This window comes from Bos javanicus, chromosome 13 (assembly GCF_032452875.1).
Source record: "Bos javanicus breed banteng chromosome 13, ARS-OSU_banteng_1.0, whole genome shotgun sequence".
Classification (NCBI taxonomy): Eukaryota; Metazoa; Chordata; class Mammalia; order Artiodactyla; family Bovidae; genus Bos; species Bos javanicus.
Window position 1 is genome coordinate 53,862,140 of NC_083880.1, and position 16,197 is coordinate 53,878,336.

At 59.2% G+C, this 16,197-nt stretch overlaps 1 protein-coding gene across 1 annotated transcript; it reads left to right on the plus strand.

Annotated features, from left to right (window-relative positions):
• The first annotated feature begins 10,470 nt into the window (after positions 1–10,470).
• Positions 10,471–12,350, plus strand: SOX18 (SRY-box transcription factor 18). Its single transcript, XM_061436838.1, has 2 exons — positions 10,471–10,950; positions 11,098–12,350. The coding sequence occupies exons 1-2, from the start codon at positions 10,593–10,595 to the stop codon at positions 11,907–11,909; spliced, it is 1,170 nt and encodes a 389-aa protein (XP_061292822.1). The 5' UTR covers positions 10,471–10,592; the 3' UTR covers positions 11,910–12,350.
• The last annotated feature ends 3,847 nt before the right edge of the window (positions 12,351–16,197 follow it).

The following is a 16,197-nucleotide window of genomic DNA, read 5'->3' on the forward strand; positions in this document are numbered from 1 at the left end:
GAGGCCTCAGTCACTCAGTCACTTCAGTCGCTCAGTCCTGGCCGACTCTTTGCGACCCCATGGACTGCAGCACGGCAGGCCTCCCTGTCCATCACCAACTCCGGAAGTTTAGTCAAACTCATGTCCATTGAGTCGCTGATGCCATCCAACCATCTCATCCTCTGTCGTCTCCTTCCCCCGCCTTCAATCTTTCCCAGCATCAGTGTCTTTTCAAATCAGTCAGTTCTTTGCATCAGGTGGCCAAAGTATTGGAATTTCAGTTTCAGCATCAGTCCTTCCAATGAATATTCAGGACTGATTTCCTTTAGGATTGACTAGTTTGATCTCCTTGCAGTCAAGGGACTTCCAAGAGTCTTCTCCAACATCACAGTTCAAAAGCATCAATTCTTCAGTGCTCAGCTTTCTTTAAAGTCCGACTCTCACATCCATACATCACTACTGGAAAAACCATAGCTTTGACTAGACGGACCTTTGTTGGCAAAGTAACATCTCTGCTTTTTAATATGCTGTCTAGGTTGGTCCTAACTTTTCTTTCAAGGAGCAAGCGTCTTTTAATTTCATGGCTATAGTCATCATCTGCAATGATTTTGGAGCCCAAAAAACTAAAGTCTATCACTGTTTCCACTCTTTCCCCATCTATTTGCCATGAAGTGATAGAACCAGATGCCATGATCTTAAGTTTTCTGAATGTTGAGTTTTAAGCCAACTTTTTCACACTCTTTTTTCACTTTCATCAAGAGGCTCTTTAGTTCTTCACTTTCTGCCATAAGGGTGGTGTCATCTGCATATCTGAGGTTATTGACATTTCTCCCAGCAATCTTCATTCCAGCTTGTGCTTCATCCAGCCCAGCATTTCTCATGATGCACTTTGCATATAAGTTAAATAAGCAGGGTGACAATATACAGCCTTGACATACTCCTTTCCCTATTTGGAACCAGTCTGTTGTTCCATGTCCAGTTCTAACTGTTGCTTCCTGACCTGCATACAGATTTCTCAAGAGGCAGGTCAGGTGGTCCGGTGTTCCCATCTCTTTCAGAATTTTCCAGTTTGTTGTGATCCACACAGTCAAAGGGTTTGGCATAATCAATGAAGCAGAAATAGATGTTTTATGGAACTCTCTTGCTTTTTTGATGATCCAGAGGATGTTGGCAATTTGATCTCTGGTTCCTCTACCTTTTCTAAATCCAGCTTGAACATCTGGAAGTTCACAGTTCATGAACTGGTGAAGCCTGGCTTGGAGAATTTTGAGCATTACTTTACTAGAGTGTGAGATGAGTGCAGTTGTGCAGTAGTTTGAGCATTCTTGATGTTGAAGCTGAAACTCCAATACTTTGGCCACCTGATGTGAAGAACTGACTCATTTGAAAAGACCCTGGTGCTGGGAAAGATTGAGGGTGGGAGGAGAAGGGGACGACAGAGGATGAGATGGTTGGATGGCATCAGCGACTCAATGGACATGAGTTTGAGTAAACTCTAGAATGTGGACAGGGAGGCCTGGCATGCTGCAGTTCATGGGATCATAGAGTCAGACACGACTGAGCGACTGAACTCAACTGAACTAAACTTGAGCATTCTTTGGCATTGCCTTTCTTTGGGATTGGAATGAAAACACCTTTTCCAGTCCTGTGGCCACTGCTGAGTTTTCCAAATTTGCTGGCATATTGAATGCAGCACTTTCACAGCATCATCTTTTAGGATTTGAAATAGCTCGACTGGAATTCCATCACCTCCACTAGCTTTGTTCATAGTGATGCTTCCTAAGGCCCACTTGACATCACATTCCAGGATGTCTGGGTTAGGTGAGTGATCATACCATTGTGGTTATCTGGGTTATGAAGATCTTTTTTGCATAGTTCTTCTGTGTATTCTTGCCACCTCTTCTTAATATCTGCTGCTTCTGTTAGGTCCATACCATTTCTATCCTTTATTGAGCCCAAATTTGCATGAAACGTTCCCTTGGTATTTCTAATTTTCTTGAAGAGATCTCTATTCTTTCCCATTCTATTGTTTTCCTGTATTTCTTTGCACTGATCACTGAGGAAGGCTTTCTTATCTCTCCTTGCTATTCTTTGGAACTCTGCATTCAAATGAGTATAACTTTTCTTTTCTCCTTTGCTTTTCGCTTCTCTTCCTTTCACAGCTATTTGTAAGGCCTCCTCAGACAGCCATTTTGCTTAATCCCCAGCACTTTATCCTGGTTTGTTCTGGGGAGAAATCAGATGGGGTCTAGCCTCGAGGCTGGCTCCCTAACAGTGATGGCCCAGACCCTGCCCCAACTGGCGCCTCCACTAAGGTTGAGTCGCTGTCTGGCATGGACCCTTCTTGACAGCACAGGTGATGCTTCTGAGAGGCCTTTCTTGATCCTCTCCTTCTGACTCTAGTGTTAGGGACCAGAAGCGGTTTGTTGGACATACATCTGCAGTGCTTTGCTGTATGCTGACCATATGGGTTGACACTCTCCCCCCTGTGCTCCAGGCTTGTCAGAAGCCATGGCTGAGCTCAGCATCTCCAGAGGCAGGGCCCTACCCACATCTTCAAGGTCCCTGGCACTTTCCTAACCCCATCCAGTGCCAGGGTTTGAGTGAGGGAGGCTTCCAATGTGTGGCTGGGTTGGACGTTTTAAGCCACAAAGACTCAAGCATGACCTCTGAGCTGGTTAAGAAGGAAAAGCCTTGCCCCTTATCCCCCAGGGTGGATGGGGCCTGGAGGTTTTGTCCTCTGTCCTCAAATGGCAGAGGCACAGGCCTCCCAGCCAGCCCAGTGGACACTGAACATTGGGCACCCCAAGGAGGGCAGGGATTTGAGGGATTGGGGGCTGTATTACAGGGGTTTGGAGTTTGTCCCCCAGCCAGTGACCATATACAAGCTGCTAAAAGGGGCAGAGGTGACCACAAGTCAGGGGCCAACTAGGGGGATGGGGGAGATGGAAACAGGGCAGGTCTGTGAGCTGAGGAGGGAGACTGGGCCAGGTGGGAGGGAATAGGACAGGGTATCAACCTGGGAGTCAGAGACCATCCCCTGGCAGGAAAGAAACCCCATAGGAAAGCCTCCCAGTCGCCTCTGCATTGCTCTTCAAGGGATGCATACTGTCCCTTCAGTTATGAATGAAGCCGTGAACATATCACAGCAGGGCCAGGACTGACCACAGCACAGACTAGAGCCCCTTCATGTCTCAGCCATTGTGCTGATGCCCCCAGCATCCTGACACAATCACTGCTGCCCTGAGCTGCACCAATAAAGAAGCGCTAGGGTTCTATATCCCACAGTTTAGAAAATAATTTTCTTTTAGTGTAATTGTTTCCATGGCAACCTGGGCTCTTACTTTGGGACAGGGAGGCAAGAGGGGGCTGTCAGCTGAGCACAAGGGCCCTGCCCTAGCCCAGCCAGGAGGAAAACCCACCTCGGGCCCTCCTACTCCTCCCTCCGACAAGGACCACAGAGACAGCTCATGAGGAGCCAGGCATGGCTCAGAGGCTCTTGACTGAGGCCACCAAGGCTGCGGATGAACAGAGACCAAGACACCAGTGATCAGGAGGTGTGGGAGGAGGGAGGGTGATTGGGAAGAGTGGACAGGCAAGTGGGGGTGGGTGACAGGGGAGGTGGGGGCTTCCCGGCTGGACCTGGGGACTATAGCCCTTTGCCCCATGACGGGAGCCCTGAACACTGACAAGGTGCAGTCCCATATGGAAGCCACCACCACAGGGGGAGGAGTGTGACGCCATGCAGGGTCCAGGCCCGGTGACCTGTCTTGTGGCCTGCAGGCCCCAAGCAGAGGCCTCTGGGTGGCGGGAGTGAGCCACAGATGGCCTGTGGGCCAGGGCCCTCCACCCCCACCCCTGCCAGGCCAGGAGGTCCAATTGGTTCTGGCCACAGCCATGAAGCAGCCCAGGTGAGATTGTGGTTAGTCCTGGAGAGAGACCCTCATGTGTGGATTCTGGGGGTGAGTCCCACTCTGGCCAGGGCTCAAGCTGGAGTAGTAGTGACTGAATAACCCCCAAACCCCTGACTCTCCATCCTAGAAGTCCCTGGTCCCGTCATGAGTTCATGACCCCCAGAACCTTTCTCAGGACAGTCACCATCCACCCAAGACCCCTTGGACCCTACTGAATCTTGGGAACTTCCTCCTCCAAGGCATTTCCCCCAGCAAGCTGCCTGGGCCCCCAGATCCTCCCCACCCACCCCCCGCCAGAAAGCTGTGCCTGCAGGGTGACCTCAGGACTGTGAAGTGAACCTGGCTGTACCCACAGCAGGGTGCTCACTGGGGCTCCAGACCCCACATCCTTTTTGCTGTATCTGGGGTACTGGCACACAACCCAAGTCACACAAGGGTTGTGTCCCACCTTGCAGGGGTCTTCCACACTTGACCCCTTTATGGTGAGAGATTCATGGGTCTGCCCACAAGGGCCCTACTCCGTGGGGAGCCTGGCCTGTCCCGGGGGCTCTGTGGGCAGATGCAGCCCTGACAGTGGCCTGGGGACACCCCAACAACACTTCAAGGTCCATCCCACACAGACAGGCTGCACTATTGGCCCAGAGGCCTGTCCCTCCCCCATCCTCAGACCACGGAAACATCGGAAGCTCAGGCCATTTATTTTTCTATTTGTGTCCGCATGCTTGCCTGCCCAGAGCTGGCCATGACCCCCGCAGGTCGAATCCTGCTTCCCTTCTGGCTGGGGCAGGGGCCTCGGTGGGAAGCCCAGTGCTGCCAAACTCACACGGAGCCCCCTCCCCCTTCCCATGGCCACAGGGGTTGGGCAGGGAGATGTCGCAGTCCCAGAAACCCCCATTCCCTCTGCTGTGCTGTGGGCAATGCTTCCCTGACCCTGGTGCCCAGCTGTTTCCGCGCCTTATTCCATCAGGCCCTCTAGCCCAGCCGTGGGCCACAGGGCTCTGACCCCAGCCAGTCCCATTCAGGCCTCCCTCAGGTCCTGGCCTCTGAGCTCAGGCAGGGTGGTGACCAGGGACCAGGTCCAGCCCAAGTCCTCCATCCTGCATGCCAGTGCACATCTCATCTGGCCAGTGCTCTCTCTGGGCCTCAGTCTCCTGGTCTGCAGAATGGGAAGAAGTACCGCCCCCAGCAGCCTCTCCTGGAAAGTCCCAGCCCCGCCCAGGGATTGGCCCAGGCCCAGCTCCCTCCCCCAGAAGCAACACTTTGGGGAGGCAGGAGGCACCCCCCAGAGGCCAGCAGCAGAGGCCCTGGCGGCCTGCTCCAGGCTCGCTCTAACAATGCGCTTCCCCCACACAATTCCCAGAAACACCGCCCTCCCTGCCCTGCCAGCCCGCCAGGCTGGCGGCCACTCCACCCTCCCCCTCCCCAGGGGCTCCAGCAGAAGCAGGGTCAGGGGCCCTGATGAAAGCAGGAGGTCTAACTCACAGGGGTCCCCAAGGCAGTGCCTCCCAGGGGTCCCCAAGGCAGTGCCTCCCAGGGGTCCAGGCACACAGCCCTTCCCTGGTGGAGAGAAACAAAGGAAACTCCTTTAGGGGCAGCAGACCAGGGGGCCCAGGAGCCAGGGCCCATTCTCAGAGCGACCCCTGCCTTCTCTGCGGGTGGAGAGGTGGTGAGTACTTCCTTCTGCCTGCACTGGGCCACCTCCCTCCACACAGCAGCGTGGAGTGAAGAGCTAAATCCAGTCACGCTGCTCCTCTGCTCAAAACTCTCCCAAGCCCCCATGTCTTCTTCAGAGAAGAAAGCAAGACCCTCCAGACCTCCCACAGCCCTGGTCCCCTCTCCAGCACGAGCCTGCCCCAGGGCCTTTGCACATACTATTTTCTCTTCACAGAACACTCTTCCCCATGTCCCTTCCTTGCTTTCACGTACTCTTCAGGGTTGGCTCCACGGTCCCCTCCTGAACGGATAGGCAGTGAGCACCCTGACACAGCCCCTCTCTCTCCTTCACAGCCTAGCACCCTGGATTCTGACTTTTTGTGGATTTGTTGATTTGTCTGTCACTCCTACAGAACAGAAGCTCCCCACAAGCAGCACTTGGGTCTGTTTTGTTCGCGGCTACACCTCTATCTCCTAAAACAGGGCCTGACCTATTCAGGTGGGTCAGTAGCCAATGGGTGGATGGATGGGTAACTCCTGAGCCTGAGAGAGAAGGGGCGGCTGGTCCCCAAGACACAGGCCTGCCTTCCAGCCCAGCTAGCAGTCACAATCGGTTGGACCATCAGAGCCACTTGTTACCAAAGCCAGGGCTTCAGTAGAAAAGAAGCACACAGTGGCAGTGCCCACCAGGCCCCGTGGGCCAGTGACCACCTGGAGGGCTTGGCTTTCCTTCCATGCTTCCCAGGGCAAATGAGGACTGTCAGCAGAGCCTGGCAGGAGAGAAGAGGGGCTGGGCCAGCCCAGAGCAGGGTAGTCATAGGGTGGGGGCTCAGGATACCCAAGTGCGTCAATACACAGCCCCCCAGCCAGGGCACACAGAGAGCCCATCTCTGTCCCACCAAGAGTCTCCAGGGAACCAGGGCACCACTCCTGTATCACCCAGGCCTGGGGCGCCAAGGTCTGAGCAAAGACGCCTTTCCAGCGGCTGCCTGAGCCCGGATTGACTGGCATGGGGGTGGAGCCAAGGGCAGAGCAATAGGCCTGGCAGGCTAGCTGTGCCGGACAACTGGACAGACAGAGTGTCTGGCGCCTGCTCAGCCAGGCTGGCCCTCCACTCTCTCCTCGCAGCTGTGGCCTTCCTTCCTGAGCTGGTGTTTCCTGGCTCCTCCCTACTGTTGCCATGGAAACTGAGAGCAGCCTGGGGGCTCCCCCTGACCCCCCCGCCTGGTTCCCACGGAGCCCCCGCTGAGCACCAAGAGAGGCCCACACAGAATGCAGGACACTGGAGGACAACCATGGCCACAATGCCCCAGGGCTCGCCCTGCTTGGGACCCCAGCTCCGATCCAACACAGCGCCCCTGCCGGACCCTGACACCTGGGACATCCACGAAAGTGATCTAACATGACCGGCCACAGCCCATTTGCCCCGGTGAAGCCACCGTCCCAGAGGGCTCCTCACACAGGCTACATTCGGTGCCCCCACCCCCAACTCACAAGTCCCCTTCAACCCAGAGAAGCCCCCCCACCCACCTGGTCCTGCTAGTCTGAAGCACTCAGGGGCAGACCCAAACCCTGCACCACAGCCCTGGGACCTGCAGGGGTGCCATTCTCCCACATGCCCCACAAGCACCCCCACGAGCACACTGACACCTAAGTTCCTAAACCACCCAGCTCTAACCAGGACTTCCAGGTCCCCACGACAGTGACAGTGGCAAATTGTGCCCTGACCCCTGCACTTCTGAGACACTGCCCTGTGAGTGTGAGCACCACGCCAGGTCCCTTGCACCCCATGGCCCTCTGCACACCAGGACTGAGAGCAGGAAGGTATGGGCTGGACAAGCCAGCCACCTCAAGCCTGAGCTCCAGCGTCCCCCAGGATTAGGCCTGCTGCTAGGCGAGTCATGCATGCACATGGGGAGTGTGCCCACTTGATTCTAGGCCATCGGGTGGCTTCCCCACCCCCATCCAGCCTTTGGGGCAGCTTCAAGGACAAACAGGAGGATCTGGGCCAGGCCTGAGCCCCAGTCTCCAGGACCACAAGGCAGGGCCTGAACTGGGTGGCCTGGCTCCAAAGCCCAGGAGTCAGGAGACCAGAGACCTTTCCACCTGGACCCGTAACTGATGGGGACCCTGCTCCCGCCCTCTAGGAGAAGGGTAGTTCTGCCTCTAGGGACTCAGTAATTGGTCCCAGCCCCGCTACTGCTCCTGCAGCAAGCCAGGCCTGGGTGGCTAGGAGCCTGTGAGGTCTATGCCCCGGGCAGTGCCTGGGAGGTCTGCCACCCCCAGAGCCCAGCAAATCTCCCACTCAGAGGCACTGAGGGGATTACCCAGAATCCCTTGCAGGCTTTGCCCAGAGCCTAGGGGTCCAGTCCAGGCTGAGAGAGGGAGCGGGTGGAGGGCCAGGAAGGCAGCGGCCACTGGACGCCCAGGCCAGCCCCCGCTCACAGAATAAGCTTGCTCACCAGCCCACATCCTGTCTGGGGAGACGGGGGGCTGCAGACAGGACCTCCCAAAGTGGGCAGCAGCAGACTTGCACCAGGTGGGTCCTGGAGACATAGTAACGTCCTCAGACTGTGGATGGACTGGGGGCCATAGCTTGGTGGCCAGAGAAGTCTTTGGGAACTCCTCCCCTGGTGGATGTCCAGGGCCAGGCCTCCACTCCCCACAGGACCTCATCTCCTATGGCAAAGTCCAGCCTCATCCTCACACCTAGGCAGACAGACACGGACACACAGACCACATACCGACACATACCTCTGATGCCCAACTGGTCACACCCACGACAGCCCTTCCGCAGCCCGGGGGTGTATCCCCAGCCCTGAGGCTCCAAGGTCAGGGCCACCCTGACTGCAGCTCCCACCCCACTGTTTTCCCATCTGGATGGTGGGCCAGAGCTAATGTCAGCCTTGCCAGGCAGCACACAGAGGAGGGAGCCTGACCCCGAGGAGGTGGGGGTCACCTCAGGAGGCTCTCCCCTGCCTTGCTGAACCCCAGTTCACAGGACGTGACAGCCGGACACCTGAGTGCTGGAGCTCAGCCAAGAGGGAGGGTCAGTGGCTGGCGCCAGGCGAAGCAGCCCTCCTGGGGGGTGGGGCCCTGGTGGTGAGGTAATTCTGGCCACGGAGCTCCCAGCAGCTTGAGTTGCTAGGCTCTCAGGGACTGCAGGGGGCCAGGCAGGGCCCTGAGGGAGCCAAAAATCCACCACAGGGTCAGGGGCTGGAGTAGAGGAACCAGAAGCCACCTTCCCAAGCCCAGTGGTGATCAGCTCAGGCTCCTGCTGCTCAGGCTGAGCCAGGCCTTTGACCCCAGACCACACCCAGAAGGCTGCAGGGCGATGTCACCTCTGCCAGATGCTGGTCCCATGGACCCATCCTTCAGCCCAAGTCTTTCTCACATGTCTCTTCTCCCAGCCCCAGTCCACCCACATTGGTCAAAGGGAAACAGTCACATCTGGGAGAGGCTGTACACCCGTCCACCCTCAGGCCCCCCATTCTTGTCTACCCGCCAGGAAAAGCCAATCTTCCCCCCAGACTCAATGGGACCCCCTCAACTGTCCCCAGTCCATCAGCATGGGCTCAGTGTCCATGAATTAGGCGCCAGAGCCTGGGAGATGTAGAAACCTGATAGCAGCCACCCAACCCTACATGACAGAGCCTGCGCTGCGGATGGAATGCACACACAACTGACCTCATGGCGGAGGACCCCTGTGGGGGTGCTGGCCTCTCCCCAGGACAGCTCAGGAGCAGCAGCTTGTGGGAGCTGTCAGACCCACAGGGGACCTGCCCCCTCATAAGCCCTGACTGTGGCCTAGAGGGACTACCAGGGACAGAGGATCCAGGAGTTCTGGCCACCCACACCTAGGATCACCATCACCTGAGGTCACTCACTATGAAGCTCTCAACACATGCGATGGGGCTCCTGACGAGGTAGTGGAGCTACAGAGCTCACAGACTGCCAGTGGATGTGCAGGAGGGAAACTTATCCTACACCCCCAACACACACACACACTCACAGCCCCCTTAGAACCACCCTCAGCATGGGGGCAGGGGAGCAGCCTGCCTGGGGAACACCCGTCAGGGTCTGGGAACCCAGACACCCTCTGGAAGGGGTGGGAAGGGACTTCAAGGAGGCTGGCAGCTCCTCTGGACATCCTCAGGGGTCTGAGGGCCCAGGGGAAGGCCCCTCTTCCTGCCACCTGACCCAGCCTCACTTCTGCAGCAGCGCTGGCCTGGCCCACTGGACTGGGTAACCAGTACTACAACTGGTCAATCAGGCTCTGGGGAGGGGGATGAGGCGCTGGGCTCCACCCACTGGACCCCTTCCCTTGCTCTGCTATAGGTGCCTGCCATCCACCTTCTCCTCCAGGTACTCAGCTGCTGCGGTTTGCCGATTTTCCAGCGCTTGCGAGTGCGGTGGGGGACACGGTGAACATCTCCCTTAACCCCATGAATAGACCTGGGGAGCGGTGGGGGTTGGGGGAGGCTCAAAGTTCCCAGAGCTGCAAGTTCCACATGTAGGTGAAGGACGAGTGAGCAGGGACGCCCGGGGTAACTCAAAGCAGCTCCCTCAAGACACAAAGCACTTTTCCCAAGGTGAACTTCCCTTGGAGTCAGAATCTGCTGGGAAGACAGCCGCCCCCGCCCGCAGTTCCTGCCCGGGGGTCTGATTCTGAAAGTCTGACAGCCCCCACAAGGCTGCCCCCTGCCAAGCTTCGGGCCACATCAGCCGCCCTCTCCCACTCAGGGGGGTCTCTCCTTCGGAGCGGGTGAGGGGGGCGCCGCTTCGAGGAGGCCGCAGCGGAATCTCGCCCCGCGGAGAAGAAAGGGAGCCCCCGGGAGGAGGGGGGCGGCCCCGGCCCGCCCCGGCCCGCCCTGTCCGCCACGCCGCCCATTGGCCCCCGCGCTGCTATATCTGGGCGCCCACCCGGCGAGAGGCCACTGCCGTCCCCACCGCCGCCCGCCAGCCCAGCGCGTCCGACCCCGACGTGCCCGCCGCCCACCCTCCGCGCTCCCGCGCTCCGTTCCGCCCAGGCCGCGCCCAGCTGGAATGCAGAGATCGCCGCTCGGCTACGGCGCACAGGACGATCCGCCCGCCCGCCGCGACTGTGCATGGGCCCCGGGCCCCGGGGCCGCCGCTGAGCCGCGCGGCCTCCCCGCCGTCCCCGTCGTCCCCACCGCGCCCGCCGCGCCTGCCTCGCCGCCTAGTCCGCCGCGCAGCCCGCCTCGCAGCCCCGAGCCGGGGCGCTATGGTCTTAGCCCGGCCGGCCGTGGGGAGCGCCAGGGGACCGACGAGTCGCGCATCCGGCGGCCCATGAATGCCTTCATGGTGTGGGCGAAGGACGAGCGCAAGCGGCTGGCGCAGCAGAACCCAGACCTGCACAACGCGGTGCTAAGCAAGATGCTGGGTGAGTGGCCGCGAGGCAGGGGCGGGAGCTGGCGATGGGGGCGGGGGGGGTCCCGGGGGACCTCACGCCGGGGCGCGAGCTGGGCTCGGCTGTCAGCCTGCCAGCTCTCCCGACGGCACCCAGCTGACCCGCGCCCGCGGCCCGCAGGCAAGGCGTGGAAGGAGCTGAGCCCGGCGGAGAAGCGGCCCTTCGTGGAGGAGGCGGAGCGGCTGCGCGTGCAGCACCTGCGCGACCACCCCAACTACAAGTACCGGCCGCGCCGCAAAAAGCAGGCGCGCAAGGCCCGGCGGCTGGAGCCCGGCCTCCTCCTCCCAGGCTTGGCGCCACCGCCGCCGCCGCCACCTCCCGAGCCCTTTCCCGCGGCTACGGGCCCGGCCCGGGTCTTCCGCGAGCTGCCGCCGTTGGGCGCCGAGTTCGACGGTCTGGGGCTGCCCACACCGGAGCGCTCGCCGCTGGACGGCCTGGAACCCGGCGAGGCCGCCTTCTTCCCTCCGCCCGCGGCGCCCGAGGACTGCTCTCTGCGGGCCTTCCGTGCGCCCTACGGCCCAGCCGAGCTGCCCAGGAACCCAGGTGGCTGTTTCGGGGCGCCGCCAGCCGAGGCGCTTAGGACAGCGCCCGGCCCCGCCGCACCGCTTTGCGGCCTCTACTACAGCGCCCCGGGCGCGCCGGGCCCGGGCCCCTACCCCGGCCCTCTGTCGCCGCCACCCGAAGCCCCTCCCCTGGAGAGCGCCGAGCCGCTGGGACCTGCCGCCGACCTGTGGGCCGACGTGGACCTGACCGAGTTCGACCAGTACCTCAACTGCAGCCGGACTCGCCCCGACGCCGCCGGGCTCCCGTACCACGTGGCGCTGGCCAAGCTGGCCCCACGCACCATGTCCTGCCCCGAGGAGAGCAGCTTGATCGCCGCGCTGTCCGATGCCAGCTCTGCTGTCTACTACAGCGCCTGCATCTCGGGATAGGTCGTCCGGGGCACTGTGCGATGGCTCTGTCTCTCGCAGGCAGAGTTGCCACTATTTGTCACAGCCCCGCAGGAACCCGCGACGCTGGGCCTTGGCCGGGTCGAGGGCACCGCGACGGGAGGGTCCCCACGTACTGGGGCTTGGCCGGGAAGCCCAGGCCTAGGACGTGTGGGCTGACCCTGCCGGGGCTAAGCTTAATCCTTTTCTTGCAGTGTATTTTCTAGAACTAGGCTGTATTTTTTACTTTGCCTTTTTTATATTCATAAAACAATATATTTAAGTTTTAATTAAACTTTTTCTCCCAAGGGGTTTCAGTGATGCAAAGCACCAATGTAGCAAGGGCTTTTAAAATAACATTTGTTTGCTGTAAAGGAGGAGCCAGGAGCTGGGTCCCCCTGGACCAGGCGAGGCCACAATAAAGCACCTCACCTTTCCTCCGAACTCTAGTGTCTGTGGTTGTTGCAGTGGGGATGGAGGGAGCTGTTGGGGGGGTCCATCCTTCCAGGACACTACCCCAAGCAGCTGGTGGGAGGCAAGAGGTGTGGGCACTCCTCACCCTCCCATCCCCAGTTCCCTGCCACTCTCTATTTTAACTCAAGCCTAATAAGGGTCAGACTACACCCAGAAATCCCCCCACACTCTCACCCAGATGAGGATTTAACCATCCTCATCTCATCTTTAAAACTTTCTTCAAGCCCAGTGACTGCCCAAGACAGCACCTCTTTCTCAAGGAGGCTGGTGGGGTTGACGCCTGTCTGCAGACCTGACATCCTGGGACCCCAGTCCATCATTCTCACTCAACCTGGTGTCCCAAGAGGCGGTAGCACCATGACCAATCCCTGCGGCCCCCCAGGGTGACCTGTGCAGGCTCTCCAGTGACACAGGGCCAATGACCAGAGCAGGGGGCTCAGGCTTCCCATTTCAAGCTTCCCACATTGGAATCCATCACTCTAGCCCTGTGCCCCGTCCCTGAAGGACCGGATGCCCTTTCCGTACAGCCTCCTTGGTTCCCCCAGCGCTGGGAAGCCCATGAGTTCAGGGAAAGTTTGCAACAATCATCTTGGGAGATTCTTTCCTGGAACAGGGTCCCAACACTGGTCCTCCACACACCCACACTCTTCTCGGGCCACACAGGTCTTCCAAGAGGTCTTCCAAGAGGAGGGGTCATGTGTCCCCCTGGCCTGTCCTCCCCCAGTAGCATATGGGGCTGATCTCTGGCAACCCTGCCTGACATGGCATATGCACCCTGGGACACGGGCATCTGGCGATGATGTGGGCTGCTCCGTGGCTGCCATGAGCCTGAACCTGATTACATGTGAGCAAGTTTGCACATGCTCTGAGCATGGCAATGATGCTGTGACGGTGTGACCATGTGATTCAACGTGACCTTCCACGATGACTGTGTGTGACACCCAGTGTGTCTGAGACTGTGTGCACGTGTGTCTCCCTGTCAGCTTGGATGTCGGTGCACAGGGGCCCACTGCCTGAGTGTGTCTGAAGGGGTGAACAGGCGATGGGCTGTTCTTATTGGTGTCCTGCCTCCAAGGAATCACCTCTCTAAACTGGCATGAGCCTCACACCTCAGCGGGTGGAATGGGGGAGCGGCACCTGGGCCCCCTTCACCCCCATCCCCACTGCATTGTGAGCAGGGCCCAGAGACCTCCAAAACAAAGGGACAGAGAAACACAAACTGAGGAGATGGATGTGGACGTAGAGAGGAGCCCTGGGCAGGTTAAGGCACAGACAGAAATGGCCTCCAGGACACCAAGGACAGTGCTGGTACACAGGAAGAAACAGGGAATGAGGCCCAAAGGGACACGGTGGTCCAGTCCAGGGGATGGGGGGAGCTCTGAGACACCAATGCCAAGTCCCGGGCTCAGGCACAAAGGCCATGTCACCCATTAGTGTGCACACTCAGCTCCCATGGCCTCCAACTCCCACTTGGGGTGGGCCTGGGGGACAGATGACCCATCCACTGGAGCCCCGGGTCAGCTGGGCCAAGGTGTGCCCCCTGCCATGGGGGTAGTCTCTGTAGGAGGCATACCCATAGTAGCCAGAGTCTAGTAGCTTCTGCCCCCTTCCCCACCCCCAGGGCAGACCCTCCCACATCTTCACCCCACTCCCTGGCCAGGACATGGCGAAGGGAGTGCCAGCCCAGCTTCTCCTATCACTGAGAGACCCCTGCCTGGGCACAGGCATCACCTCACCTGTGTCCCCATCCCAGAGACACCCATGGACACACAGAGAGGCTGACTGTCTCTCCTGTACAGGGAGCAGTTTTCTAGCATTCTCCTCACCTCACCCTTGGGGTGGGGGTGGGGATGGGGGCCCCAGGGTGCCCAAGTGGGAGCGGCCAAGCAACTTGCCCCCTAGAAGCCCCTCTCTTACTGCCAGGGTAGGAGGAGCGGGGTCTCAATTTGGGCCAAGTCCTTGGAGTCAGGGGCTGGGGGAATTCAGGAGCAGAATCAGGACTTCGAACACACACACACACACACACAGATGGCAGCTGTTTTCAGAGAGCAGTCAAGTGAGCACCACACAAGACCCAGGGCAGACTGGCCTCCTAGAGCCTAGAGACCCAGTCCTCCTAGGCAGGACCACAGCCTCAGGGCCTGGGTGGTTCCAGCCTTGGATCAGGCTTCCCACCCCTCCCCCTCTTGGCCCCACCCACCTGCTTCCCCTAGGGTCAGGAGAAGGGAAGTCCCCACCCCCAGCTCCCGCTGAGTCAGGCTCGCCAGGAACAGACCCAGGCGACCTAGCTCCTGGCGGGAAGTTCTAGCAGCCTGGCCTGGCTAAGTCACAGCTCTCACGCCCAGGACCCAGCCTAGCACTGGGGTGACCTAAGCCGAGGTGTGGAACCCTGCCCCCAAGCTGCCCAGAGGAGGAGGGATTATGCCTGAGAGCAGGTACAGTGCACCCCTTCTCCCCAGTAGACATGGTCATCACTACCTCCACAACCTCAGTAACATCCCCAACACAACCAGACACACACCATGCCAGCATTAGGGCTGCTCCCAACAAGGCTAGGCTGGGCAGGTGAAGAGGGACTTAACTCTTTACTTGATGGACAAACACCCTAGACAGCCCAGTCACTCAGTTGACAGCCTACAACATCTATGTTATTGTTGTTTAGTTGCTAAGTCCTGTTAGACTCTTTTGTGACTTCATGGGCTGTAGCCTTCCAGGTTTCTCTGTCCATGGGATTTCCCAGGCAAGAATACTGGAGTGGGTTGCCATGTCCTCCTCCAGGGGATCTTACCGACCCAGAGATGGAACCTTGGTGGCCTGCATTGGCAGGCAGATTCTTTACCACGAGGTGTTTTCAGTAAAGTAACATAAACGTATCTCTAATGACCAAGTCTGAACAAGCAGATTAAGTATCTTAATCTGCACAGCAGGCAGATTGTTTACCGTCTGAACCACCAGGGAAGCCCAATACGCTGGAGCAGCTATCCCCAAAGGAGGGGATCCAGAGCAGCTGACCTCCCATCCCAACAGGTCCTCAAAACCAAGACTTGGTCCTCTACCCACCCGCCCACTGCCACTGCTGCCCCAGGTTGGGGATAGGCCCTAAGGAGCAGGCTCCAGTTCAGTCCACAGAGGGTTTGGGCCAAGTATGTGGGGGTTCCTGATCCAGGACTGGGGAGGAGGAGGGATGGGAACACCGATGTTCCTCCTCTTTTGTGTTTCAGAGCACAGCCCACTCTGCTTCCTCCCACCCCCTCTACCTCTGCACAAGCACCCAGCCTCCCAGGGAAGTCCAGCAAGGCTCCCCACCCTCTGCCTTATCTCCCAAGACCCCATCGCCGCCACCCACCCTGCCACGTCCAGTCCAACCAGCACAACCAGCACAACCCTGCCTCACCCCCTAGGACCCCTCCCTTCCCTTGTCCCCTCCCCCACGACCCCGCCCTGTCCCCCCATGACTCCACCCCTTGCCTCACAAACCCGCCCCTCCCCCACACAACTCCCCTAGCCCCACAACCCCGCCCATCCCCACGACCTCGCCCCGTCTCCCACGCCCCTGCCCGCCCGCGCGAGAAAACAGGAAGGGGCCCGCGACGGCGGCGCTGGGAGGAAGCGCAGGAAGCGGCGACGGGTGCGGCGCTTATCTCGGGCCGCAGCCGGACCCCTGGCCTCACGCCCCGCGCAGGCTGGGCAGGGGGCGCGGGGGCAGCCGGAGGAGAGGCCTGCTCACCTGGTGGGGGCCCTGGCTGCCTCACCTCCCAGCCACAATTGGCACAACCGGGCCATGGAGAGATGCGACAGGACTTCACTGAACCAGGCT

Bases quoted from the DNA above. Each gene is read 5' to 3' on its own strand.
- SOX18 (XM_061436838.1), top strand. From the start codon at position 10,593: ATGCAGAGATCGCCGCTCGGCTACGGCGCACAGGACGATCCGCCCGCC. The intron at 10,951-11,097 runs GTGAGTGGCCGC...CGCGGCCCGCAG, and splicing joins GGTGCTAAGCAAGATGCTGG to GCAAGGCGTGGAAGGAGCTG.